This window comes from Oncorhynchus masou, chromosome 13 (genome assembly GCF_036934945.1).
Source record: "Oncorhynchus masou masou isolate Uvic2021 chromosome 13, UVic_Omas_1.1, whole genome shotgun sequence".
Lineage (NCBI taxonomy): Eukaryota > Metazoa > Chordata > Actinopteri > Salmoniformes > Salmonidae > Oncorhynchus > Oncorhynchus masou.
Window position 1 is genome coordinate 17,403,259 of NC_088224.1, and position 26,925 is coordinate 17,430,183.

At 42.8% G+C, this 26,925-nt stretch overlaps 4 protein-coding genes and 1 pseudogene across 5 annotated transcripts in view; 3 read left to right on the forward strand and 2 right to left on the reverse strand.

Annotated features, from left to right (window-relative positions):
* LOC135551363 (protein naked cuticle homolog 2-like) overlaps window positions 1-3,104 on the forward strand; it is a 17,236-nt gene extending 14,132 nt beyond the window's left edge. For both annotated transcript variants that reach the window (XM_064982581.1, XM_064982582.1), the window contains 4 exons: window positions 814-893; window positions 1,043-1,138; window positions 1,463-1,739; window positions 1,881-3,104. In XM_064982581.1, the coding sequence (XP_064838653.1) occupies window positions 814-893; window positions 1,043-1,138; window positions 1,463-1,739; window positions 1,881-2,389 (962 nt within the window). In that variant the 3' untranslated portion in view covers window positions 2,390-3,104. The remainder of the gene's footprint in view (window positions 1-813; window positions 894-1,042; window positions 1,139-1,462; window positions 1,740-1,880) is intronic.
* Window positions 3,105-3,931: 827 nt separating this feature from the next.
* On the forward strand, window positions 3,932-7,335 carry lrrc14b (leucine rich repeat containing 14B). The gene is made up of 3 exons (XM_064983056.1): window positions 3,932-4,527; window positions 4,806-5,434; window positions 6,062-7,335. The coding sequence occupies exons 1-3, from the start codon at window positions 4,252-4,254 to the stop codon at window positions 6,735-6,737; spliced, it is 1,581 nt and encodes a 526-aa protein (XP_064839128.1). The 5' UTR covers window positions 3,932-4,251; the 3' UTR covers window positions 6,738-7,335.
* Window positions 7,336-7,353: 18 nt separating this feature from the next.
* LOC135551822 (cytochrome b-c1 complex subunit 7-like) lies at window positions 7,354-10,319 on the reverse strand. Its single transcript, XM_064983057.1, has 4 exons — window positions 10,212-10,319; window positions 9,227-9,295; window positions 8,927-9,093; window positions 7,354-7,559 (listed from the first exon to the last, which is right to left on the reverse strand). The coding sequence occupies exons 1-4, from the start codon at window positions 10,228-10,230 to the stop codon at window positions 7,482-7,484; spliced, it is 333 nt and encodes a 110-aa protein (XP_064839129.1). The 5' UTR covers window positions 10,231-10,319; the 3' UTR covers window positions 7,354-7,481.
* A 1,156-nt stretch (window positions 10,320-11,475) lies between these two features.
* Window positions 11,476-16,450, reverse strand: LOC135551821 (transcription termination factor 3, mitochondrial-like; annotated as a pseudogene).
* Window positions 16,451-16,721: 271 nt separating this feature from the next.
* On the forward strand, window positions 16,722-26,846 carry LOC135551824 (phosphatidylserine synthase 1-like). The gene is made up of 13 exons (XM_064983058.1): window positions 16,722-17,011; window positions 18,068-18,159; window positions 18,424-18,468; window positions 18,584-18,708; window positions 21,030-21,188; window positions 21,482-21,633; window positions 22,103-22,244; window positions 22,586-22,698; window positions 22,930-22,995; window positions 23,538-23,637; window positions 23,878-23,946; window positions 24,072-24,138; window positions 25,847-26,846. The coding sequence occupies exons 1-13, from the start codon at window positions 16,833-16,835 to the stop codon at window positions 25,936-25,938; spliced, it is 1,401 nt and encodes a 466-aa protein (XP_064839130.1). The 5' UTR covers window positions 16,722-16,832; the 3' UTR covers window positions 25,939-26,846.
* Window positions 26,847-26,925: the final 79 nt, after the last annotated feature.

Here is a 26,925-nt window from a genome sequence, read left to right on the forward strand (position 1 = left end):
GTATGATTCCTATCTTTACTAAGCATAGGAAGGAAAGGAAGGAAAGGAAGGAAATTTGTTTTATATTTGTACGCGAATGCCTTAAACGTGGGATACTATGTGTGTATTATCGTCTGTAAACAGCAAATACCCGTTCAATGAGAATGTGATAGGTTGAGTTGATACAAGCTTTCCCAGCCCAAGGCTAATGAGAATGTGATAGATTGAGTTGATACAAGCTTTCCCAGCCCAAGGCTAATGAGAATGTGATAGGTTGAGTTGATACAAGCTTTCCCAGCCCAAGGCTAATGAGAATGTGATAGATTGAGTTGATACAAGCTTTCCCAGCCCAAGGCTAATGAGAATGTGATAGGTTGAGTTGATACAAGCTTTCCCAGCCCTAGGCTAATGAGAATGTGATAGATTGAGTTGATACAAGCTTTCCCAGCCCAAGGCTAATGAGAATGTGATAGATTGAGTCGACACAAGGTTTCCCAGCCCAAGGCTAATGAGAATGTGATAGGTTGAGTTGACACAAGCATTTCCAGCCCAAGGCTAATGAGAATGTGATAGGTTGAATTGACACAAGCATTTCCAGCCCAAGGCTAATGAGAATGTGATAGATTGAGTCGACACAAGATTTTCCAGCCCAAGGCTAATGAGAATGTGATAGATTGAGTTGACACAAGCATTTCCAGCCCAAGGCTAATGAGAATGTGATAGATTGAGTCGACACAAGATTTTCCAGCCCAAGGCTAATGAGAATGTGATAGATTGAGTCGACACAAGGTTTTCCAGCCCAAGGCTCATGAGAATGTTGTGTGTTTTTCACAGTGGTACTGCCACCAGAGGAGAGGGAGAGCTCCATCCACGTTCCATTCAGACAGCCCAGGAAGAGAAACAGCCATGTTGACGTGAGCTTCAAAAGGACAATCTATATAGAATCTATGTAGATAACATAGTAGTTTATTACTGCTATATACAGTAAAGCAGGGGTTTGTTTGATGAGAATAATATGGTACAATTGTGTTTGTTCATCCGTTGTGTTTGTTCATGGTTACAGGACACAGAGTGCACCGTGGTGTTGGAGGATGACACTCGGCAAGAGAGGGTTTTTACACTGTATCACTTTGACAACAGCGGTAAAGTCACCAAGCAGGTACAGCAGCTTCACACGCCGACAACAAGCAACTGTTGCACATAATATGCTTTCTCTTTAGATAACTATGCTGCCCTGCTAATGGTGTGTGTGTGTGTGTGTGTGTGTTTGAGGATGTGTTTCTCTATGTATGTGTGTGTGTGTGTGTGTGTGTGTGTTGGTGTGTATGATCATGTGTTTGTGTGTGTATGATGGTGTTTGTGTGTGTATGATGTGTTTGTGCGTGTATGATGATGTGTTTGTATGTGTGTGTGTGTGTGATGATGTGCATGTGTGTGCGCGTGTATGTGCCTGGCTGAACAATGATGTGTGCGTGTGTTACAGGATATGTGCAGTCTCATGCAGTCCATCTATGAGGTGGTTGAAGCATCGGTCAAGCAGCCGTCCTGTAGCACCACAGCCCTGAAGGTCAAACTGGTGGTAGGCCCCTCCAGCAGCTCTGGCCAGGGCTCTAGAACAGGTGACAGAATGGAGGTCCAGCAGGAGGAGGCTGGGAGCCCAGAGAGGATTTTTCACTGTGTGGATGAAAACACAGAACGCAGGAACCACTACTTAGACCTAGCTGGGATAGAGAACTATTCCTCCAAGTTTGACAATGCAGGTAGGTACACAGTGACAATTTTCAGCACTTTTGAGGCACTAAAGTCAACATGTTTTTACTGAAAATACACCAAAGATGAATGACATTCAACAAAGAGAAATGGCATAACATAACATGATGTTTGTTGTCCATCCTCTGCAGACGCCCCTTCTCAGCAGCCCAGAGTGGAGGCACGCTCAGACCAGCAGCACCGCTCAGTGTTGGTAGGGAAGAACTGCGGCGCAACTGAGTCCAGAGGTAGGGGCCTCTCCTTCAACAGGTCTCTCAGGGGCCACGTCAAGGCAGTGGGAAGAGACAGAGGAGGTGGAGGAGGAGGAGGGGGAGGAGGACGTGGGGGCAAATCAAGCAAGCTCCATGGCCACCAGCCCTTCATGTGGTGCCACTCCTCCCAGCCACACTTCCAGCCCCAACTCCCCTTACAGCACAGTAAGAGGCTTCGCTCCAGGGCTAGAGAAGCTGGGTCCCCCTCCAGAACCCTCCACCACCTACACCAGCCTGCTTCTCAAGCTCAGCCAGGGGGAGAGAGGGAGATGCTGCCCAGCCTGCCTGCCTTGTCTGGGGGCTTGGTCTCCCTGGCTCAGAGGCATGAGCACCACCACGAGCACCATCACCACCACCACCATCACTACCACTACCACCCCCCAACATGACTGCAGTCTGTACTCCACTCAGGGATACAGAGACTGAGAGAAACACCTCCCTGTGGTTTAGCCCATAGCTAGGGCCCTGAGCCATTCCTGGTCAGGTCAGGTGGGCCTTAGATATAGTATTGGGCTGTGGGACACCACCACTCTCCATGCTAAGGAGTAATAGCAACTCCGTACAAAAATGAACTGTTATGCCTTGTATTGATAACTGAGTTTCATGTTGAATGTGCCATGTTGAATATGCTACTCACCTTTGGAAGCCCTCTAAACTGATGTTTCTTCTCAGGTTTTTATAGTGGAGGCTGCTGAGGGTAGAACAGCTCATAATAATGGTCGGAATGGAGCAAATGGAACGGAAACCATGTGTTTGATATATTTGATACCATTTCACTGAATCCGCTCCAGTTATTACCACAAGCCCGTTCTCCCCAATTAAGGTGCCACCAACCTCCTGTGATTGCAACTTACATTTAATATAATTAATGAATACCTTCATTAAGGCAAAGATTTAATCCGTTACATCCCTGTATTAGAGTTTATGCAGTATGTTTTGGATTGTTTGTATTTTGATGTATGAAAGCATGATCAACTTTGCTTGTGTTCATTGTAGTGTGTCAATTGAAAAATACACACTGTCTAATGAAGGCTGATGCTTTCAAATTTGGCAATATGAAAAATCTAAATAAAATAAACATTTGCAAGAAACAATAAAGCAATTCACACTGTTTATGGCGTGTGGAAGTTGTCAAATGTGTTTCTCTCACATGGCCAAAGCAAAACATTACATGCTAAGGCTCTAATACTTGTCATCAAAGTATTTGGAACACTGGAGGTTCCAGTGTTAGAACACTCTGGAGGTTCCAGTGTTAGAACACTCTGGAGCTTCCAGTGTTAGAACACTCTGGAGCTTCCAGTGTTAGAGCACTCTGGAGGCAGTGTTAGAGCACTCTGGAGGTTCCAGTGTTAGAACACTGGAGGTTCCTGGAGGTTCCAGTGTTAGAGCACTCTGGAGGTTCAGTGTTAGAGCAGTGTTCCAGTGTTAGAACACTCTGGAGGTTCCAGTGTTAGAACACTCTGGAGGTTCCAGTGTTAGAACACTCTGGAGGTTCCAGTGTTAGAGCACTCTGGAGGTTCCAGTGTTAGAACACTCTGGAGGTTCCAGTGTTAGAACACTCTGGAGGTTCCAGTGTTAGAACACTCTGGAGGTTCCAGTGTTAGAATACTCTAGAGGTTCCAGTGTACTCAAATGAATGTTTTCGTAACCGGTCAAGTTACGCTATGACGTCTGATCCACCGTTGCTTTGGTCTTGATAAACAGTTTAGCCTTCAGTAAATCTGTAATTTCATCGTGAGCATGTTGCCAATGTTACCCTGTACGGCAGTAATGTACATGTAGCAGTACTGTGTTTTCTATGTTTGTTTACATTGCTTTGCTGTTATTGTCACTGGTGTTTATGTATAGATTGATTGCATAGACAGGTCATTTCAATGTTGGCGGTATGTAAGGATCTTGGGCCTCATGTTGTAAGCAGTAGGCTAGGAAAGGTTGTTGCTGCTCTGCGTTTGGTGTGGATTGTAAATACATTCCCTGTTCACGAGTTGAAGGGAATGAGATGGCTGTTTCTAAAAATAGTCCTCCCACTCACCTACCACGTGCCCCAAGCCTCTCTTTCACAACATGATACCACAGCAAAACGAGGTCCAGACAGATATACAGTACTGGCAGAGACAAAGAATCAACACACAGAGAGACCCTCGGGGAGAGAGCAGCAACACAAACACATCCAGTTACAGGGGATGATTGGTTGACCCTAACACTTCAAGACCCAGACCTCGAGGACAGGTAGAACATAGAAGAGAGAGCCATGAAAAGTCTCAGGTTCCTCGCTGCTGAGGGGTTCGCCCAGAGTGGCCAAAGAGCCAGGGAGAACCTCAGTTGTGTGTCGTTCAACCTCTATCCGCTCCTCTTCAAGGCCTGCTACATGCACGAGATGGCCCTCCTCCTCCACGACCTCGTCCAAACCTGGCCTCTGCACGAGCTTAACCTGCAAAGGCTCCTGGGAAAGACGGTGGACTGCCAGGAGGATCTGACCTCATGTACCTGCCGGCTGTGCCTGGAATCTCTGCTGACTGGCCTGAAGGTAGGCTTACTATGTGTTCTGGTGTTATTTTCTTTAAAGGTGCAATCTATAATTTTCACTGGTCAAAAGTGCTACTTGTGAACTGAGGCACTGGGTCTTGGCCAATGTGACACGTTTTTTGTTTTCCTTCAAGTCTGAATGTGTTTGTAGTTACTTGAATTTCCACTAGGGCAATAAACATGTACAATTTACATCATATAAGGGCCTATGTGTTTGATTTGTAAGACAAATTCCCATTTTATGGCAATAAACAGCTAGATTCTATGTTTCATCTCCAGTCCTATGTACTGCGGCCCCCAGAGACCTACGCCAAGACCCTCCGTGTGGTAGACCTGACTGGGCTGAAGGACACAGAGCACCATTCCTGTGCCTGTGGATCCACCCTGGGCCGCTGGGCTCGCACCCATCTCCTCACCCGCATGTGCTACGAGGTCATGGTGGCCATCGAGGCAGGTGACGCTGCACCCTCCGCCCTCGAGACTGAGGTGGACGTGCGCCTGAACGGCTTCGTCACTGGGCGGAACTACGAGGTGGTGGCCCAGGCCTTCCTGCTCCTCCGTCACTGCCCCTTGAAGCTGCGCTTCGTTGGGTTCCGAGCCGACTCCCTGGCCCTCAAACAGCTGTTCTACGTGCTGCGTGTGGCCCAACCGGAAGCCATGAGGAGACTCGAGGTGGTCCATAACGTTCACCTGGAGGCCCCGCACCTGGAGTTGCTGTTGTCCCGGATGGAGTTCCCCCAGCTGCAGTCCCTGACGCTGCCTGCAGGGGCGATGGACGTGCGAAGGCTGGGCTCGGATGAGGATGACCTGCTGGCGACCATTGGGGATCTGCTGAGCCGGCTGACTGAACTGACAGAGCTCTACATGGGCTTCTCCACCCTCACCGGACACCTGCGAAGACTGCTAAGGTGCTTGTGTGTGTGTGTGTGTGTGTGTGTGTGCGTGCGTGCGTGCGTGCGTGTGCGTGTGTGTGTGTGTGTGTGTATATATATATTAGGTATTGATGTCTACTGTATATATAGCTCTGGGGGTGTCTATTCAAGCTGATGCATTCCCACTGTGTAATATCATAGCATGAGGGCTGCAGTACTCAGTGGCATTTTGTTTTTGTTGCTTGGCTGTGAGGGACAATGTAGACAGCTGACTGCTGCTAAATCTGCAGGTCGGCCAGAAACCAAGGGACACTCAACGGTTGACATTGTCTTCTTCCCAAACGGCACCCAATTCCCTTTATAGTGCACTACTTTTGACCAGAACCCTATGGGCTCTGGTCCAAAGTAGTGCACTTTGAAGGAATATGGTGTCAATTACAGTGGACACTGAAATATCACTGAAGCCATGACCCAAAACAACAAGCGGACACCTGCACTTTTCCATTAATTAGGCATGCATCGTAAAGCTTTCATATTGCCTTTGCTTTTTTTGTCAAGCATGCATGAAATGAGGAGCACACACACACATACAAACAATTGATAACATTGTAAAATAGTGAACATTTACTGTAATATATTTCTGACCCTCGGCCTTGTCCATAGCCCCCTGATCACCCCACTGCAATACCTGGAGCTGGCCAACTGTCACCTGAACCGAACAGACATGGCCTACCTGGCCAACAGCCTGCACAGCGAGAACCTGGTCAGTCTGGACATAAGTGGTCATGATGTGTGCGGCCTCTTCCCCACCACCTTCATCAAGCTGCTCCAGCGCTGCGCCGCAACTCTCCACAGCCTCACCCTGGAGGACTGTGACCTGGAGGACGAACACATGGACATCCTGACCCAGGCCCTGGCTCCCTGTCGCGGCCTGGAGGAGCTGAAGATACTGGGCAACCCTCTGAGCGCCATGGCCCTGCGCCACCTCTTCTCCACGCTGGCCGCCGGGTTCCCAGCCCTGAGGTACGTGGAGCTGCCAGTGCCCAGGGACTGCTACCCCGAGGACGTTTCCTACCCCATGGATGAGACAGTGCTGCTGCAGTACGACAGGGAGATGTTCCAGGACGTCAGGGGTCAACTGATGGGGATCCTTCAGGGGGCGGGGAGGGGGAACGTAGAGGTGGTTACCCCCTTGTTGGGCGCTTATGACGCAGATATCAACGAGACCAGTAACGAGCTGGGGGTGTCCATGGTGAAATCTTTCAATAGCGTCATTGGAAACTTTATTGATACAATTACAGCCCTGGACAACAAGAGATCCAACAAAGAGGTTGATTAAAGTTCAGGTAGAATACCAGAGGGAGGGTAATAGAGGGGTAATAGAGCAAGGGTTTGTGCAATACAAGTGGTTCATCTCAATTGTCTATAGTGGCTTCCCACTTAATTTCCACTGATCAAAAGAAGTCTAAGAAATCAGTGCAAATAAAGGGAAGGAGACAGAGAGATGGCTTTAGACTATTGGGATGACTGAAGGCCTTGAGTAATGTTTTCTATCCATACGTACCAATTAATCTGTACTTGTAACAGATATTTTGACAAATGTATTGCCCCATTATCAGGGGATTTTTTGACATGCAACTGGACCTAGATTATAGTATAGATTGAATTGTCCTTTTGGTCTTCCATTCATGAGTGGCAATTATAGTAAAGCATTGAATGCTTAGTTAAGAATAGTACTACTTGTATACTGAACATGTATTTACATGTACTGTATATATTTCAGTTTAGATGTATCTTGTATATTATGACATTTATATGTGACCAGAGTGAAAGTTTGTTTTTACAAAAGTGCTATAAAATGTGGGATTAAACTGACTTTACTGTAAATACAACTTTATTACTGTGGGGATCAAATCCTGGTTTGCTTTAAAAAATAAAAATCCTTCTCACTCACATCTTTTGAAAAAAATGTACATTTTTAATAAGCAGTCTTCCCATAGGGTAAACTTTATTTTAAACATTACAACAGAGGACAACAATGAACCAGACCAAAGAGAAAGAACAGCAGCCCTCCAGATTCATCTCATTTCTTCGACCACTCCTCAACCTCTTTCCTCTCACGGATGACCTCTTCCAGGTAAGGCTCCAGGTAATGTACATCCTATGGAGAAAGGTCAAACACAAAAACAAGGTTAATTCTGTACATTTTCTCCCACCACCTCTACTAGGTGTGTTTTTTAGTATAAAAAAACATCTGGTAGACATTAAACAGCTTTATAGGCATCTCCAAACTCCTCAAAAATTGGCATATTCCAATCCAACCTTAAGTCTCTACTCCTACATGCTTCATGTTGATTATTCAAGTAGTGTAGCACGATATGGGAACAATATCTCCTTTGACAGGCTAGATTTTCTCCTTCATCACATGCCATAACATCAACTGCTGTGAAACTTCTGACATATCTTCTATTTCCTCAGTGATATCTCAAAGCCCTTCCTGTACACAAACGATTGATTGTGAGACTATAGAGCCCAATAGCAGAGGTGTCATAATACCCATAAAAGCTATCGGTCAAACAGGGAAATGATTCCAAACGTTTTTCCACCATTCATTTTCCCATAGGGGATTTTAGAAACACTTCAAATAAGGGCTGTTTCATGTAGGCTTACCCTGGTGTGACGTTCTGATAACCATGTAAATATCTCTCAAGACAAGGTGACTTATCAATTTATTCGGCTCTATTTACTCTCAGATTCGAAAATGCTATTTACACCAAAGTAGACATCATGTAAAACTACAAATCCCTGCAAGCTCCTGCATGTCATCTCTAGCTGACACCTTTACTAACAGGTATTGTGTCAATTTAAAACATGCGAAAGACAGTTCACAGAATTGTCCATTTAACATTTTTTTGCTAATTTATTCATTACTACAGTTAGCTAACATTAGATAGTTATCCGGAGATTCTTGCAGTCTCGTCCAGATCATCATGGCATTTGAAGTTCTTTATGATAGCCACATTAGCAGCTAATTAGCGTCTCATTTGGGGTCGAGCGGGGTAAATAGAGGTGAATATATTGATAAAAAAGTCACATTGTCCTAGAGTGATTTACACGGTTATCAAAAAAGTAACCTTGTCCTAGAGATTTACACTTATCAAAACATCATGCCAGGGTAAGCCTACATAAAACACAGACCTTATTTTAAGTGTTTCTAAAATCCCCTATGGGAAAAATTAATGGTGGAAAGATGATTGGAACCATTTCCGTTTGACTGCTAGGTTTTATGGGTATTACGACCCCTCCACTATGGTACTCTATATGCACTGTACCTCAAACTTGGGTTCAAATACTATTTGAAATCTTTCAAATACTTTGACCGTTTGCTCTAGCCTGCCTGGAGTGCCAGATGGGCAGGGTTGAACATTTTGGGGATATTCTATAGGTCCATTATGCCAGGCAAGCTCAATCAAACACAGAGAAAGTAAATTATATTTCAAATGGCATTTGAGCCCAGATCTTCCATACCTCCTCATATTGAGTCCACTGTTCCTTAGGCAGAACTGCCTGCTTCATGGACAGGTCCAGGGCTCTCTTGAGCCTGAACATCCTGTCATTGTACACTTTCTCTGGGAGCCTCCGCAGGGCTTCTTTCACATCGCCATCCTCATGGATCGTGTCATCACGCATCAGACCTGGAACCAAAACAAGCACCACAGTGTCAGAGAAATATCTAACTGAAGTTTATATATGTTTCTAAGACTGAGTGAAAAGATTTATCTAAAGACCCTCACAGATGGCCCCAAAGAAAAAGACTCCAAGACTTGCCAATTTTGTTGAATCCGGCCGCATTGTAGTACCATTTACGGAAGCCGACCAGGAGTCTGCCGGTAGCTGCTGTGTGGGAGGCCAGAATAAGAGTCAGATCATTAGCTGTCAAGATTTGGTTTACTAAAACACAGTTAGAAAAGCAGTTGCAATCACTGCAGTACAAAAGCAACGAGACACCAAATCATGTTCTCTATTCATTTAAGAGGATGCTTAAGTAGATGAACTAGAATTGAGATGATTACAGAACTAGAGATTGAGGGAGGGTTTGACAGTATTATTTGGGACAAACCAAGGAGAGTATCCCAACTGCAAACATTATATTTGTGGTGGATAACTGGATAGAGTGCTAGTAGATCACATGACATGCTGTTATTATCTACAGAGTACTAGCTATGTGGGAACTGTGCGATCTGGACATATTTCTGACATCGAGGTGTACAGGAAGTATGGAGAGAGGACATCAGACATGATAATCAATGTCAGTAGTAATACCGGGTACTGTTAGCTAGCCAAGTTGAGCTGGCTAATATGCCAATTTATCTTGCTTTGTTTAAGTTTTAGCTAGCTAGATGTTTATAACTACCAAGTTAGCTAACGTTAGCCACTGCACCTAGCTAGGCAATGGATGCTGCTTAGTGTTTGACAATCGTCCATCTGTACTGGCGTGGCGTTTGAACGTTGATCAGACCGAAGCACAGCTTTACCGTATCAATTGAAAATGCATTTCACATATATTACATTTAAAGGTTAAATATGTCACTAGCCGTCTGGAGCACACCACTGAGCTCTCCCTTGATTTGTCATAGCTAGCTTGACATTAGCTAGGACACTCATTAGAGGACACGACACAGGAGATCTCAAAAACATGGATTTGAACACACCAAAATACCAAAAATCAACATCCCACTTTAACTCAATAATATGTGCAATGTTTCATCTAGATTTTGGGCTAAATAAATGCTTAAAGACAGGTGACTTTTACCTGGTGCCCTCGACCCCATGTTGTTCTGTCTAAGGTAAAACGAACCAGCGTCTCGTCAGCAACACTAAGAAAGTACTTCCGAGTTAGGGAACTTCGGAACATTTCACAATAAAGGTCCCTCACATACTAGTAGAAAAGTACCATTAACCAGTATTTATTCATGATGCTTGACAAATAATATTTGCGAAGTGACGTTCGCATTAAATGTGGGTTTTAAAACATGTCACAAGGTCACATAAATTCCCCTCAATACAAACCATGCATATGTTAGCACATTAGGCTGTTGCCACCTTGTGGGTGAGAACAGTCTTTTTTTCTACCTTTATTTTACTAGGCAAGTCAGTTAAGAACAAATTCTTATTTTCAATTACGGCCTAGGAACAGTGGGTTAACTGCCTGTTCAGGGGCAGAACGATAGATTTGTACCATGTCAGCTCGGGGTTTGAACTTGCAAGCTTTCGGTTACTAGTCCAAGGCTCTAACCACTAGGCTTTAGTCATTTGTGAAAATGACTAAAGCGGAATCAGGAAACATGGTTTCCAGGTGTTTGAAGCAATCCCATTTATGCCATTCCGGACATTATTATGGGTCGTTCTCCCCTCGGCAGCCTCCACTGTATGGTATGGAGAAAATCATATTATTTGTGCTGATGTAAAAGTGGGGTGGGGAGTACTCAATAGGGTCTGTAGAATCTATGTAATCAAATCATATTTGTCACGTGCCAATTACAACAGTGAAATGCTTACTTACAAGCCCTTAACCAACAATGCGGTTTTAAGAAAATAAAAAAATAAACCTAAGAGATAAGAATAACAAATAATTAAAGAGCAGCAGTAAATAACAATAGCGGGGCTATATACAGGGGGTACCGGTACAGACAGAGTCAATGTGTGGGGTCACCGGAGTCGAGGTAATCGAGGTAATGTGTACATGTAGAGTTATTAAAGTGACTATGTATAGATAGTCAAATGGTCATAGATCTATGAATAATATGGAGTGTTGCTGGACTTTTACTGTGGTCAAACAGCTTAAAATGGGGTGCTTGGACACTATACTACAGGAGGTTGTTGACACCTTAATTGGGGAGGATGGTTTCATGGTAGCGGCTGGAGCAGAATAGGTGGAATGGTATCAAATACAGTGCCTTGCGAAAGTATTCGGCCCCCTTGAACTCTGCAACCTTTTGCCACATTTCAGGCTTCAAACATAAAGATATAAAACTGTATTTTTTTGTGAAGAATCAACAACAAGTGGGACACAATCATGAAGTGGAACGACATTTATTGGATATTTCAAACTTTTTTAACAAATCAAAAAGCATTTCACTGTCTACACATGTTGTATTCGGCAGATGTGACAAATAAAATAAAATTTTACATTTTCAAAAACACAATTCTGACTGATCTGATCTGTCAACCTCTTATGGTACATCTTGGTACACACATGCTCTTGTTCAACAGACACCTCAAAATAAACATTGACCTTTTAGTCATTTACCAGTCTTATCCAGAGCGAAATACAGGAGCAATTTAGGGTTAAGTGCCTTGCCCAAGGGCACAAAAATGTTTCACCTAGTCAACTCGGGGATTCGACCCATGACCATTTGGTTAATTGGCCCAACACTCTTAAAGCCTAGGCTACCTGCCGCAGCAAGATTCAATTGTAGAATTCTTCAATATCTTCTCTATTCACATAACACACATATACAAAAACTGTTGTATTACATCAATCTATTGTTGTACTGTTGTATTACATCAATTTACATCAAGTAATGTGCACTGTCCCTGTAAAAATAAAAATAAACTCAAACTCAATCACACTGTCTTCTGAAACAATTCAAAGTCCTTTAGTGTCGCTGTTGCTACTTCATTGCAAAAGGCCTCATCTGGCAGGGAGACTAGCTTGTCCAGAGAGATGTAGTTAGGCTTGGCACGGTCGTAGTTCGGCTTGGCATGGTCGTACTGAGCCTTGTCCAGGTACTGCAGAAACAGGTGTCTCTCTTTGATACAAAGGCACTTCGCATTCGGGTCCTGTAAAGAGGACCGATCTCCTAGGTCAGACAATAGGTGACGGCATGTGTAACTGACCACAGGGAATTATGATTTTATGCCATGTTTAAAGGCCTTATGAATTATATTGTGGCCAACCAACTTACATAAACAAAACCTCTGTTTTTAACCACAACTCAGTCTTCGGCCATGACCCAGGAGGGGTTACCCTCTGTGACCTATAAGTAGTTCCTGATCCACCACTTGGTAAACATACACATAGCAAATAACTAATATATCCTGATACACATTTTCTGGAAGAGTGCAGAAAAGGATGATTCAAGATAGTAGTTTATAACTTACCTGTGGGAACTTCACAATCAGGTCATGGGGTATGTTCATGGTGTTGTGGATATAGTCAAATATCTGGGTCAGTTTCCTCTTATTAGCAGTAAAAACTTTGGGGATTACAGTGACGATGTGCTGGAGTTCATTTTCACGAAACCCCATCTCCAGTTTACAAATCTAGGATAAAAAATATGGATTCTGAGAAATCAACCTTGTTTCTTTTGCAAGAATTAAGACAAATATCACAACTGATGTTTGCACTTTTCATACCTTAAGATTCTTCTTAACTGGCTCCAAACTCCCACACAGAAGTCTGGGAAGGTGAACCACGAAATCCCGTGTCTGAATGAACATACAATTGATTAAGAATCATAATCTTACTGTATGTAATTTGTGGTGTGAATATTCTATGAAAAATGAAGTGGGACAAAACAATGTGATCAATTGTGATTGTCTTGGGTCAAACCTTTCACACCAAATTGTTTACCAAATTCAAAGCTGACCTTCTGAGCACTAAGGCCTAACTGCTGTTGGTAGAATCCCAGGCGGTTGTCCATCCTCTTCAGTTAAGCAGGTATGGAGCTCTGGACACCATGGAGGCCACAGACTCAGCGCTGAACTTCTTGGACCCAAGATATGCCACACTAATGTGAAAAAAAAGAGATTATTACCTTATACTACAGATAATTTCTAAATAATATATCAATGAAATGTATCACCTGTCATAGTCCTATAAGAGCTAAAGCTGACAGATGGGAGATACAACACGTGCCTACAGCTATAGGTATATCAGTTGAAAACACCAAGTGTACTCTCTGTCCCTAAGATAGTCAACCCTATGTGTTGCTGACTGTAGCAAACTTAACCTGCCAATACAACAACCACCCTATCTGCCCCTGTACCTGGCCTGCAGATTCTCCAGGCCCTTTGTGAGGATGAAAGGGTTGTGGCTGATCAGGTGGCCCAGCCGAGTCTTCCACTCCCAGCTGCTTCAGGAACACCAGCCGGGGGGCCTCGTCTGTCTGGAAGTCTAGCCTCAGCAACATGGAGCCCACATTGGGCCTCTGCTCCAGTTTCCATAGCTGAACATCTGAATAGGGACCCAAAGGGTTAACAACAGGGTCGCATTCATAAGTGCACATCATGGCAAAATGCTTTGAAGTGGAAAACACACGCAAAAAATAAAAGTTTGCTTTTGTGTAAATTCATGTAATCCCTCCCCATTTGTTTCAGTTTGGTGCCTAGTGAATACGATCCAGAGACATAGATATACAGAACATCTATTGCTCTGGTTCACTTCATACAAGACCAGGGATGGGCACTGATGGGGGTGGGGACCACAAAAAAGCAGAACTCATGAATGGCCGCAGTGGCGTAAAACATCTTAGCATTTTGTCTTGACAGCGGAGATAAAAACATTGAAAAAATTTAGGCAAATTTCCTGCAATTCTACAAATTTTGCCACGGAGCGTAGAGAAAATGTTGCAGTTTTAAAGAAAGTTTGCTGGAATTCTACACATTTTGCCATGAGGCAGAGAGAAGCTTTTTGAATTTTATAACAAATTTCATGCAATTATTTGCCATAGGGCAGAGAGACATGTTCGCCCTTTTTAATATGACATCTGAGTGAGAGTGACTAACAAAATCAATGGGGGCCACCCGGTATGTAATTCAACCATGATTACTACAAGTTTACATATCTGGCTGCTAGACTAATATACCAAGCTAAAAAATAATAATAAACTCTGAAATGCCCCTAACTCCATACGAGGGCACCGAGGTCCGGATCTCTGTATTTTTTTTCTTTTTCTAATATATATATATATATATATATTCAAAGTCCTTTAGTGTCGCTGCTGCTACTATATTTTTTTTTTTGAAGGAATAACATAAATATATTTTTTTGTACAAAATAAAGAAAATTAATTACAGGTCAACATCTAAATATTGCTGCCAGCGTTGATCAATGATTAGAACGCTTATTCTTGATATGACTGAGTTCTAATAGTTACTCTAATTTCTTGACTTGAATCATGAACAGTGGTTTGTTCATTATGTTCATTTGCCTTTTTAGGAACACCACTTTCTCACATGGCTAAATTCTCCCTATTGCGGCACAGGCCCAAGGGCCAGAGACGTGAAACGAACTACCACAGCTCGCACTTGGCTCAAGTAGACAACTAGAGTCAGAAACGATACAGAGTGTGTTTGCGAGATGCCGGACAAAAGGCAATTTTAAAACCGTTCTGCGACTGCGGCCATGTCTACAGACATCCCCCAAACAAACAAAAACCAACACTCTGAGAAAGAGTGCACATGTCTGTCAGTCAGGTGGCTAGACTTCTATTGCAGTAATGTTGAAGGGGACTGGCTAGTATTACTTAGCCAGCTAGAAGGATGAAGTAAGCTAATGTTAAACGGAGCCTACCTCAGCAGGAGCATAAAATACACTACCGAGTTCTCATAACTTTGCTTTACAGACAGTAGGCAACTGAGACGTTGCTGATGCTACTTGTCAGTTTGAATAGTTTCTCATATGTTCCCCCTTTCAGGGGTATAACATTACAATTGTAGCTAACAGGCTATGTGTTTGTAGATTCACCTCAGTCAATGAACCTACAGCAGCCAAGGTGATAATGGATGGGGTCATTTTTGCATGCTTTTGCTGTCCAGATAGCATTTAAATGTGTTTTTTATTGTATAGAAACACAGTAAATGAGCTTTTACTTTAAAAAAATGTCCTGGGGGAGGGGGTACCTCCCCTTGCACCCCCCATCCCCTCTTCTGGACCTCACTAAAACGCAAACCCTGGTTACGGCCTTGTTCGCTGACATAGCCGCCAGTTGCCTATCCCTGCACTACATGGGGAAGTAATGGGAAACTAATGGCTAATCAGATACAAACCCTAAATGGACTGAATCTACCTAGCTGTACAAGCTTGCTAGGTGTCTCTGACTTGTTGACATAGTCTGAGGGAGATGGATATAGCAGGCAGGGCTGCCCATAAGAACCGCCTCCTCATCACTGATCTCTTCTAATGCAGTGTCCTGGGGCAAATCTGGAGAGGGCAAAAACTTTAGGGAGAAGTGACTAGTGTGTGTGGTGTGTGTTTGTACACAGGGGTAGCATTAGTACCTAAAGCAGTCTGCCACTCCCTTAGCAACATCCCTACATTTCTGAGTTGATGGGAGAGAGGATTCTGATATGGCATCATATCAGTCCCATAAGTATCCGTGTTTCGTTTGAAATGGTTGGACCTTGGCATGAGATTCACAGTAACTCCGCACTCCCTAGTTTCCACCTCTATTGTGTCTGAGATGGATTCTGACTTCTCTAGAGCATGGAAAGCAAGACTGGAACACTGAAATAATTCCGGAAGGCTGCAGGGCATCAGTGGAATAATGGAGGGTGATGATACCCACAGTCCTTGACAGTAATGAGGTACATCTCTGACACAGCTGGATACAGGTTGAAGCGATGGAGATCTGTTATAGAAACAGAGTACATTGTGACATGAGAAGGGTGTCTGTACATTAAATATATGCAGCTAACTGGAATAAAATATCACACAAGTCACACGTTGTTCAGCCACTATATGTATTACTTGAGCTTGACTGGTGGAGAATGTTGTTGTTTAGAGAAGCAATAGATTAAACAATGATTGAGGGGCATGTTTCATTGAGCTAATGGCTAGCTAGGTAGCTAACACTAGCTGGCTTGCATAGAGTAATCATACGGGCAGACAGAAATAGTCGTTTTTGCAAGTACAAAATGGATGAAACCATGCAATAAATAACAGAAAATGGGTCAAAAACATGAATATGCCCGCTGAGCAGACGTAAAAACAACAATAGATAGCGCCAATGTCAGTCTACTCACGTGTGCGCTCTCACGGAAGTATTGTGGAAGCGTCCTCTCCAAGGGATGTACCAAAATACGCATACAGCAGGGGAATTAGCTTGTTCAACCTAAAACAATATATGAAGGACCAATAAAGAAAACTCCCTTATACTTTCATTGTGAATTTCTGGTGTTATAAATATTAAAATCTAAACTCTTTCTAAAGGAAGATTGCAGTAGAATCAATTGGGAGTGTTGGTATTGGAATATGCATTCCTAATACAGCCCTATAGTTTGTTGAGTTGATTGGCCGTTTTCAGGTTTGTTCAGTCTTCTCTCCGCCCATCCCCAGTCCTCATCAATTTATTTACAGGCAGATCAACCTGTCCTGTCGAGAACTGCTGACGCAGGGAATTTTGTGGAAGAAACTCCTTATCACTCAACCATGGCGCCTGCTTTGGGATCCCATAAATTAAGCACGGATGATGTGAATGACATGTTACACTTTCGGATGATTAACGAGCAACAAGTGGAGGGCATCAGCATTAACTTTTTCTACAAGCCTCACACTCTCACGCTTTTGACGTTCACTGTGGCTAGCTTGATGTACTTCGTCTTTTCCAGGTAACCCAATAGTCGTTGACAGCTCATTTGACTTGCCGGTAGGCCTAGTGGTTGTGCTAATTTGGCGTAGCTATCTAACCCAAGTGTAAACCTAAATTGTATAATTAAACTACAGATGATTAGACATTTAAAGGGGCAATATGCAGTTGCTACATCCATTTTTGGACTTATAAATTAATTATATGTACCCATTGATTATTGAAGAATATAAGTTTTATAAATGCTTAGTTCAACTGTCATACCCCATCAGAACCCAAAAGGTAAGCTTGTTTTACTCCAGTGTTTGTAAACAAAGTAAATGTAAACAAATACTATATTGACTCAAAACATGGGTTAAAGTATACTTTTGATATCATGGATGGTCCATCCTTGCATCCATAGTTCTGTTGATGAATTTGAGAGTGGTTTAATTTCTCCAGCCCCATCTCTCAGCTTTTTACTGAAACAGGGCTGTGGAAAACACATTGTTATTATTTCAACTGCTGATTACATGTTTAAAGGTCCAATGCAGCAGTTTTTTAGTTCAAAATCATTGGTGGGTAGCAATTTCTCAAGCAATAATGTTTCTACGACTGTCTGGGAGTGGTCTGAGTGGGGAGGGGAAAACTGAAAACAAGCTGTTATTGGCAGAGAGGTTTGGAACTCTCTTTCATATTGGTCTATGAAATGATTTACGGCTTGGTATTGGCACCCAGGCAGGCCAAAACTCCATCCCACCAAAACAGGCTGAAATTTCAGCAGCTCTTTTCAAACAGCTTTCACACTAAAATTATCATCATTTTCAGAATTTCACAGAATCATACCAACCTCAGTGTGGAAATATATATAAAACACAGGAATATCACGTTTTTAATTGCACTGGGCCTTTAATGTTATTTATTGTAATAATATATACAATGCTGAAAATGCAATAATCGAACAAACTTTATTAAATGTCACATTTGAATGTCACATTTACTTTATCATAGTAAACCTCACTTTATCCTCTGAAAATAATGTACAAATTGCAAATCTCAGCCAATGCTTTTTGACATCAAACCCTGCTCTCTTTTCCAGGGATGATGCAGATGTTGACAACAACCTTCGAGTGGGTTTCCTGTTGGTTGTCTCATTCTTCCTCGTCATCAGTGTCCTGGCCTTCCCCAATGGTAGTTACTCAATGTCACTGCCTTGTACTTGTCAATAACCCAGCCCAGCACCTGGTGGAAAGGGTGTGTCTGAATGTTGATGGGTGGGAGGAATGTTGTAGATCAATGGTCACCAGTCTTTCTGGTTTTGACTGTGCGAGTGAATGGTGCACCTACTGCTAGTGGGTATGCTACGTTAAAATTTGAACTGCAGTATATGAGGGTTTTGGTCGATCCACTCTGATAATGGTAGAAACGTGTAAATGCGTTATTTATCCACTTCAGGTCCATTCACAAGACCACATCCTGCAATTTGGCGCATGGTATTTGGTGAGTTGTCCAACTGCAGAGTACAACAAGTCACATTGTCAGTGTCAGTGGAGCACCTCTATGGAACCATGTCCATGGAACTCTGCTCTGATTGGTTCCTTCCTGTTGTTGTCAGGTCTGAGTGTTCTGTACTTCCTGTTCCTGGTCTTCCTCATCTTCCTGAACTGGGCCCAGGTGAAGAGGCTCATGTACTGGGTGGACCCCAATCTACGCTACGCTACCCGTGAGACTGATGTCATGGTGAGTCATTATGATCTCGGTATGCTACAGTATCTACCTCATGCCAGACACCATATTTGGGAGTAGGATGACGTTGCCCTAGATGCTGATTAAGTGATCATAGTTTGGTTTCTCTACTCCACCCTATGTGTTAATGTCATCCAATTACATTTGTGCAGGTAATACCAGCTTTCTGTAAGAGGGTGAACCATAAGACGTTGAGGACAGAGCTACCACTTAGTCTATAGTCAGCGTTGGGTTTTATTAGTAAAACTGGTATTGTTAAATATTGATAACTTATCTCATCATTCAAAAGCTGTGAGAGAAAGAAAATTAAATAGCTGTTACACTTCAAATAACATTTCATTTGTCAAATGCTTCATAAAAGATTGGTTTTGACTATCAGTGAAGTTGTTAATTACGGGCTGTTCCCAACAATGCAGGGAGAAATAATAGAAAAATTATAACGAGGAATAAATTCACAATGAGTAAGGATAACTTGGCTACATACACGGGGTACCAGTACAGAGTCCATGTGCAGGGGTACGAGGTAATTGAGGTAGATATAGTTAGGGGAAAAGTGACTAGGCAACAGGATACATAATAAACTGTAGCAGCAGCAGCGTATGTGATGAGTTGAGTTAGTGCAAAATGGGTCAATGCAGAGAGTCCGGGGAGCTATTTGGTTAACTATTTAACCAGTGGTGGGAAAAGTACACAATTGTCATACTTGAGTAAAAGTAAAGATACCTTAATAGAAAATGACTTAAGTGAAAGACACCCAGTAAAATACTGGGATGATGGTGTTGATATGAGCCATGACCAACCTTTTAACCTTTAGCTCAGTGCTTTTGTTGCCTGTAATCCTTGGCTTCTGTCTGAGATATATATGTATGGTCACTGTGGGGACGACGTCATCCATGCACTTATTGATGAAGCCGGTGACTGATGTGGTAAACTCCTCAATGTTACCAGATAAATCCGGGAAAATATTCCACTCTCTGCTAGCGAAACAGTCCTGTAGATTAGCATCCGCTTCATCGGACCACTTTTTTGTATTGAGCTCGTAACTGGTACTTCATATTTGAGTTTTTGCTTGTAAGCAGGAATCAGGAGGATAGAGTTACGTCAAATTTGCCAAATGGGGGGAGGTGTGTGTGTGGTAAAGGTGATCTAGAGTTTTTTTTTTTTTTTTTTTTTTTTGCATATAGGTGACATGCTGATAGAAATTAGGTAAAACGGATTTCAGTTTTCCTGCATTAAAGCCACCGGCCACTAGGAGCGCCGCCTATGGATGAGCATTCTCTTGTTTGGTTATGGGCATATACGGCTCGTTGAGTACGGTTTTAGTGCCAGCATTGGTTTGTGGTGGTAAATAGACAGCTACGAAATATATAGATGAAAACACTCTCGGTAAATAGTGTGGTCTACAGCTCATCATGAGGTATTCTAACTCAGACCAGTAGAACCTCTAGACTTCCTTAATATTAGAGATTGCTCACCAGCTGTTGTTAACAAAGAGACACACCCCCTCCTCTGAGCTTCCTCAACGCCATCATTCTGTCCTACCAATGTATTGAAAAACATTTATTTATATATACCACTTCCTTGTTCAGTCACGACTGAGAAACAGGATATTACAGTTCTTCAGATCACGTTGATAGGATAGTCTCATACTGAGTTTATTCTCCAGTGATTGCACGTTCACCAATAGAACGGAGGGTAGAGGTGATTTATCCGCTCACCGGCATTGTCTCGTCCGGTATCCCGCAGGCCGGCCTCTATGGCGCCATCTTCTTCGAGTGTCTTGGTCCGCAATAATCAATATCTCTTTCGCCTCCGACTCATTGAAGTAGAAGTCCTCCTCCAAGTCAAGGTTAGTAATGGCTGTTCTGATGTCCAGAAGCTCTTTTCGGTCATGGAAACAATGGCAGAAGCATTATATGCAAAAAAAGTTATGATCTACGCAAAAAAATACACATAATAGCGCAATTGGTCAGGAGCCTGTAATACGCCTGCTATTCCCTCCAGCGTCATTCAGCATGAATTTGCACCATCATAGTCTCGCAAAGGCCTTCCTTACAAATCTCTTTGACTCAACAATGCGTGAGCAAAGCCTGGGCATCCAAGGCTAGCATCATCATGACTCACCATTCTGCTGAGCCACCACTGTCTTGTTACGTTTCTCATCTGCCTCTTCTGTGTCTGTGTCTTACGAGACCTGGCTCGTCCGTGTCTTACCTGGCTCGTCCGTGTCTTACCTGGCTCGTCCGTGTCTTACCTGGCTCGTCCGTGTCTTACCTGGCTCGTCCGTGTCTTACCTGGCCTTTCTTCCCCTGCAGGAATATGCAGTGAACTGTCACGTGATCACCTGGGAGCGGATCCTGAGCCACTTTGACATCTTTGCGTTTGGGCATTTCGGGGGCTGGGCCATGAAGGCAATGCTCATCCGCAGCTACGCCCTCTGCTGGACCATCAGCATCACCTGGGAGCTCACTGAGGTAAATAAAAGGTGCAAGGAAGTCTGTGTCTGCTTCCCAAATGGCACCCTATTCCCTGTACAGTGCACTTATTTTGTGCAGAGCAACAGTCTTGGTCAAAAGCAGTGCACTATAAAGGGAATAGGGTGCTGTTTGGGACATGTATCTTTGTGAAGTGCTGCTCGATTTCCATCAACAGATCCCATTTTGGGATCTGATTGATTTGAAATATTCTGTTGCATTGGCACATTTTCAGTCAGTTTGTAACTCCCCATTCACTTTTGTCTCTATCTGTCTGTCTCTCCCTCCCTCAGCTGTTCTTCATGCACCTGCTGCCTAACTTTGCTGAGTGCTGGTGGGACCAGTTGATCCTGGACATCCTCCTGTGTAATGGAGGGGGCATCTGGTTGGGCATGACTGTGTGTCGCTTCCTGGAGATGCGGACCTACCAATGGGCCAGCATCAAGTAAGTTCTCCTCCTACTGGTTTCCTCCCTTCTCCTGTAGTGTCATGACAGATTTGAATTTAAGTTAAGAACAAATTCTTATTTACAATGACGGCCTACCCCGGCCAAACCCGGAAAGACGCTGGGCCAATTGAGCGCCGCCCTGTGGGACTCCCAATCACGGCCGGATGTGATACAGCCTTGATTTGAACCAGGGACTGTAGTGATGCCTCTTGCCTTAGACCACTGCGCCACTTGGGAGCCCAGATGACACTACAGTTCACCAGTCCCAATTAAAATACATTTATTCTATGGAATTGCGGCCTGCTCTGATTTAGTGCATGTATGCTTTCTCATCAATGTATGTCTCTTAATGCCTGTACAGTATCACTGTGTTTAACCTTGTGTGCCTAACTGTCTGTCAACACCCATCGGTGTTACTTCCCAGTGTGTAAGTGTATGCCTCTCTGTATCTATGATGTTTCTTCAGAGACATCCACACAACCACAGGGAAGCTGAAGCGGGTTGTGCTCCAGTTCACCCCAGCAAGCTGGACCTACGTGCGATGGTTAGACCCCAAGTCCTCCTTCCAGAGGGTGGCAGGGATCTACGTCTTTATGATTCTCTGGCAGGTGAGCTCTACCCTCTGACCTGGAAATGATACATAGTATTTAGTGCCAGGGTTAGAATTCAGAATCCAGTTTTATGTAGTTACTCTGTGTATATTGACTTGAAAGTAATTTGTGATTGAACTCTTTTGGGAAACAAATGGAGTTAAACTATTTACTAAAATGTGTGGTGTTTTTTTGTAGTTGAGCAGTTGGTATGTTTTCTATGATCCTACGACATACCTGAAGGTTATGGGGTAGATTGTATGATATCTAAGCTGTGTGTACAGGGATGTTTTAATTATACATGTTGCTATACTACGCCTTTACTTCCTGTCTGTCTTTACTTCCTTTCCTCTAAACAGCTGACTGAGTTGAACACGTTCTTCCTGAAGCACATCTTCGTGTTCCAGGCATCTCACGCTCTCAGCTGGTGCCGGATTCTCCTTCTTGGAATCATCACAGCCCCTACTGTACGGTAGGGGCCTTTCCCACCACGCCACTCCACACGTGTACTCTACATTCTAAAGGCAGAAGGGAATTATGACAGTTTGACACGTGCAGTCTCTGTCTCTTTTCGTATAGATGGAATTGAGTTGGAAGAAGTTTTAAACAGAATGTTTGACAGAAATCATTTATCTTGATGACAGTCATTGTTGTGATGGCTGTAGATAAACTGTATTGAATGTTTGTCTTCCTGTTCTCTCAGACAGTATTATGCATATCTGACAGACACACAGTGCAAACGAGTGGGAACACAATGCTGGATGTTTGGGTGAGTCTTTCCTGTATCCTCTAGTGGCCATTTCCTGCTGTTGCTGAACTCTAATCTTGGGACCACGTCATTGACAAATGTCTCAGAAATGCTGTGGATGGCAAATTGGGTCACGTCCAATTTTGTTCAAAATATTGATGCTGACCTCATCTCTGTCCCAAGCTGGTGATTACCCCGACTAGGCTTTGGTAACCATGGGGACCAGACTTACTTTCTCTTGCTCTCTCATTATAAATACAAAACAATGAGGCCCTTATATGCCCCTGGCTTCACCCCTTCAATATTATAAGCTCAGTGAAAGTCTAAGTACCCTCTGCAGTCTGGTGACTAAAATTAAGGAGGAAATGTATTTGTTTTCTGTGATTTTTATTTTTTTGTGTGTCTTTAAACATAGTGTGATTAACAAAAAATGGGGCCATTGTTTAATAAAAACAAATAGATATTTTCTAATAGTATCCCTGTTGTAAAATGTAATTATTGTTAAAGGTGAATTTTTTAAGGCGGTCAGTGACCGTTAACAACGGTCTCTATCTAACCCACAGGGCCATAGCCTTCCTGGAGGCCCTGGCGTGTGTCAAGTTTGGACAGGACGTGTTCTCTAAAACACAAGCTCGGTCTGTGTTCCAGTGGCTTCTGTGTGTGGTAAGGGGTGTGTGTGTCTCTCTCTATCTCGCTCTCGCGCTGTGTGTGTATGTGTGCGCATGTGATAACCTCCAAAGCAATTCTCCCTGCTTCAATTACCATACCTCAAGTGTCCATAACTGTGACATGTTATTTAGACTGTGTAATTCCATTGGTATGCATGTGACCTCTGTGGGTGGTACTGTAAGTGCTTCCATTGTGTTGTCAGTGCTCTCTACATCTCTCTCTCTCTCTCTGTAGGCTTTGATCACACTTCTCTGTCTGTATGGGATGGTGCGGTATGAGCAGAAGTATGAGCCTGAGTTAAAGGTAAGTCTGCAGCCAGTTTCCAGTCTATTGTACAGAAAGGCTATGTCGGCCTTTGTCTAGTGTAGTTTTGTCTTTCTAATTGTTATTTTTGCCTCTAACTGACTATCAAGAACCATCTTTTCTAGAGTGTCTCTGAGAGTGATGATGGCAACCTAATAGAGTCAGGTGATTACAGCCCTGATGACATTACAGGTAAGCGTTCCACTTAAGTTGAATGAGGTCTTTATATATAGCAAATATACGGAAATTTACACATATACTTAGATTGGAGTTATTAAAACTTGTTTTTCAACCACTCCACAAATTTCTTGTTAACAAACTATAGTTTTGGCAAGTCTGTTAGGACATCTACTTTGTGCATGACACAAGTAATTTTTCCAACAATTGTTTACAGACAGATTATTTCACTTATAATTCACTGTATCACAATTCCAGTGGGTCAGAAGTTAACATACAGTAAGTTGACTGTGCTTTTAAACAGCTTGGAAAGTGTCAGAGAATGATGTCATGCCTTTATAAGCTTCTGATAGGCTAATTGACATTGTTTGAGTCAATTGGAGGTGTACCTGTGGATCTATTTCAAGGCCTACCTTCAAACTCAGTGCCTCTTTGCTTGACATCATGGGAAAATCAGAAAAAAAATTGTAGACCTCCACAAGTCTGGTTCATCCTTGGAGCAATTTCCAAACGCCTGAAGGTACCACATTCATCTGTACAAACAATGAAACTCAAGTATAAACACCATGAGACCACACAGCCTTCATACCGCACAGGAAGGAGATGCATTCTGTCGCTTAGAGGTGAACGTACTTTGGTGCGAAAAGTGTGAATCAATCCCAGAACAACAGCAAAGGACCTTGTGAAGATGCTGGAAGAAACAGGTACTAAAGTATCTATATCCACAGTAAAACGAGTCCTATATTGACAACCCGAAAGGCCGCTCAGCAAGGAAGAAGCCACTGTTCCAAAACCACCGTAAAAAAGCCAGACCACGGTTTGCAACTGCACATGAGGACAAAGATCATACTTTTTGGAGTAATGTCCTCTGTTCTGATGAAACAAAAATAGAACAGTTTGGCCATAATGACCATCATTATGTTTGGAGGAAAAAGGGGGAGGCTTGCAAGCTGAAGGTCACCATCCCAACCGTGAAGCACGGGGTGGCAGCATCATGTTGTGGGGGTGCTTTGCTGCAGGAGGGACTGGGGCACTTCACAAAATAGATGGCATCATGAGGATGGAAAATTATGTGGATATATTGAAGCAACATCTCAAGACATCAGTCAGGATGTTACAGCTTGGTTGCAAATGGGTCTTCCAAATGGACAATGACCCCAAGCATACTTCCAAAGTTGTGGCAAACTTACTTTGTTGTCATTAAGCCAAGGTATTGGAGTGGCCATCACAAAGCCCTTGACCTCAATCCTTTTAGAACATTTGTGGGCAAAACTGAAAAAGCGTGTGTGAGCAAGGAGGCCTACAAACCTGACTCAGTTACACCAGCTCTGTCAGGAGAAATGGGCCAAAATTCACTGTACTTATTGTGGTAAGCTTGTGGAAGGCTACCCGAAACGCTTGACTCAAGTTAAACAATTTAAAGGCAATGCTACCAAATACTAATTGATTGTATGTAAACTTCTGACCCACTGGGAATGTAATGAAAGAAATATTAGTTGAAATAAATTACTCTCTACTATTATTCTGACATTTCACATTCTTAAAATAAAGTGGTGATCCTAACTGACCTAAGATGGAATTTTTACTAGGATTAAATGTTAGGAATTGTGCAAAACTGAGTTGAAATGTATTTGGCTAAGGTGTATGTAAACTTCTGACATCAACTGTATATATTTGCTGGTGTTTGTCAAGGAGCATATTTCCTATATGTATCTTCTTGTAGGTGAGAGAGACTCTCGGAATAACTCAGCCAGCCCATCTAAACAATGGAGAGGCTCTGCGAGAACCAAAGCTGTCAATGGACACGAAGATTAAAAGCAATGAGAGCCAATGAAGGGACTACGGTACAAACCCTACTGCACCCAACAACTCTGTGGGGAGATGGAAGGAAGAGAATTTGGGTAAGGAGGTTCAAAAGGTGGGGATATTACATTGGTTGAAAGGTGGTTAAAGAACATTGATGAGAGAAATGAAGCATAAACTGAATGGAAAAGGCTGAGCAGAGAGCTTTACTACATTTACATGAGTAATTTAGCTGACGCTCTTACCCAGAGCAACCCCCCACTTCACTGTGTTTGTGAGATCAACAACCAATCAACAAAAGTTGAATTTACCACTTGATGAGGAGGCACCAACTGTTGAGTTTACAATCTTCACAGAATTGACTGAACACCAAGGTGTACTGAATGCATTTTTACTCTTCACACTCTTCCCCCTCTTTTGTTCAAATGATGACCATAAATATTACAGGATGGATTTTATTTAACTTACAATGAAAATCTAAATTATGTGAAGCTAAAGCCTGAATGTTTTAGATGCCTGGTTTCCCTTTTCCGTATTCAGAGTTTATTATTGCTAATTATTTTAACTCATTCAGTTTAAGCAATATATATTGAAAGTCAGAGTTCACATTTTTCTATGAGAATTTCAAAGATAATTTAAATACATTTTTAGAACTGACTAGTATTGAAATGGAATTGGTCTCAACCCTCTTTGGACATATCTGTTTTTAAGATAATTCCAGGCCTTAAATGTTTAAAATGTTGATTGTCATGACGACTCACTTTGTTTAAGTGAGTGTGTGAAAGGTAATATGATTAACCATTGTTTTTATACAAGCATTAAGAGTGCATTTGTTTTGTATGAATTATGTGAACTGCATACTGTTACAAGATCATTTATATGAATATAGCTTTCTAATAAATATTTAAAACGGGACAAAGCATTGTTTTTGTTTTGTGGTCTTTTGTGTACAAACAATTTCTACCAGTAGGTGGCAGCAGAGAATCATTCTTACCCCAA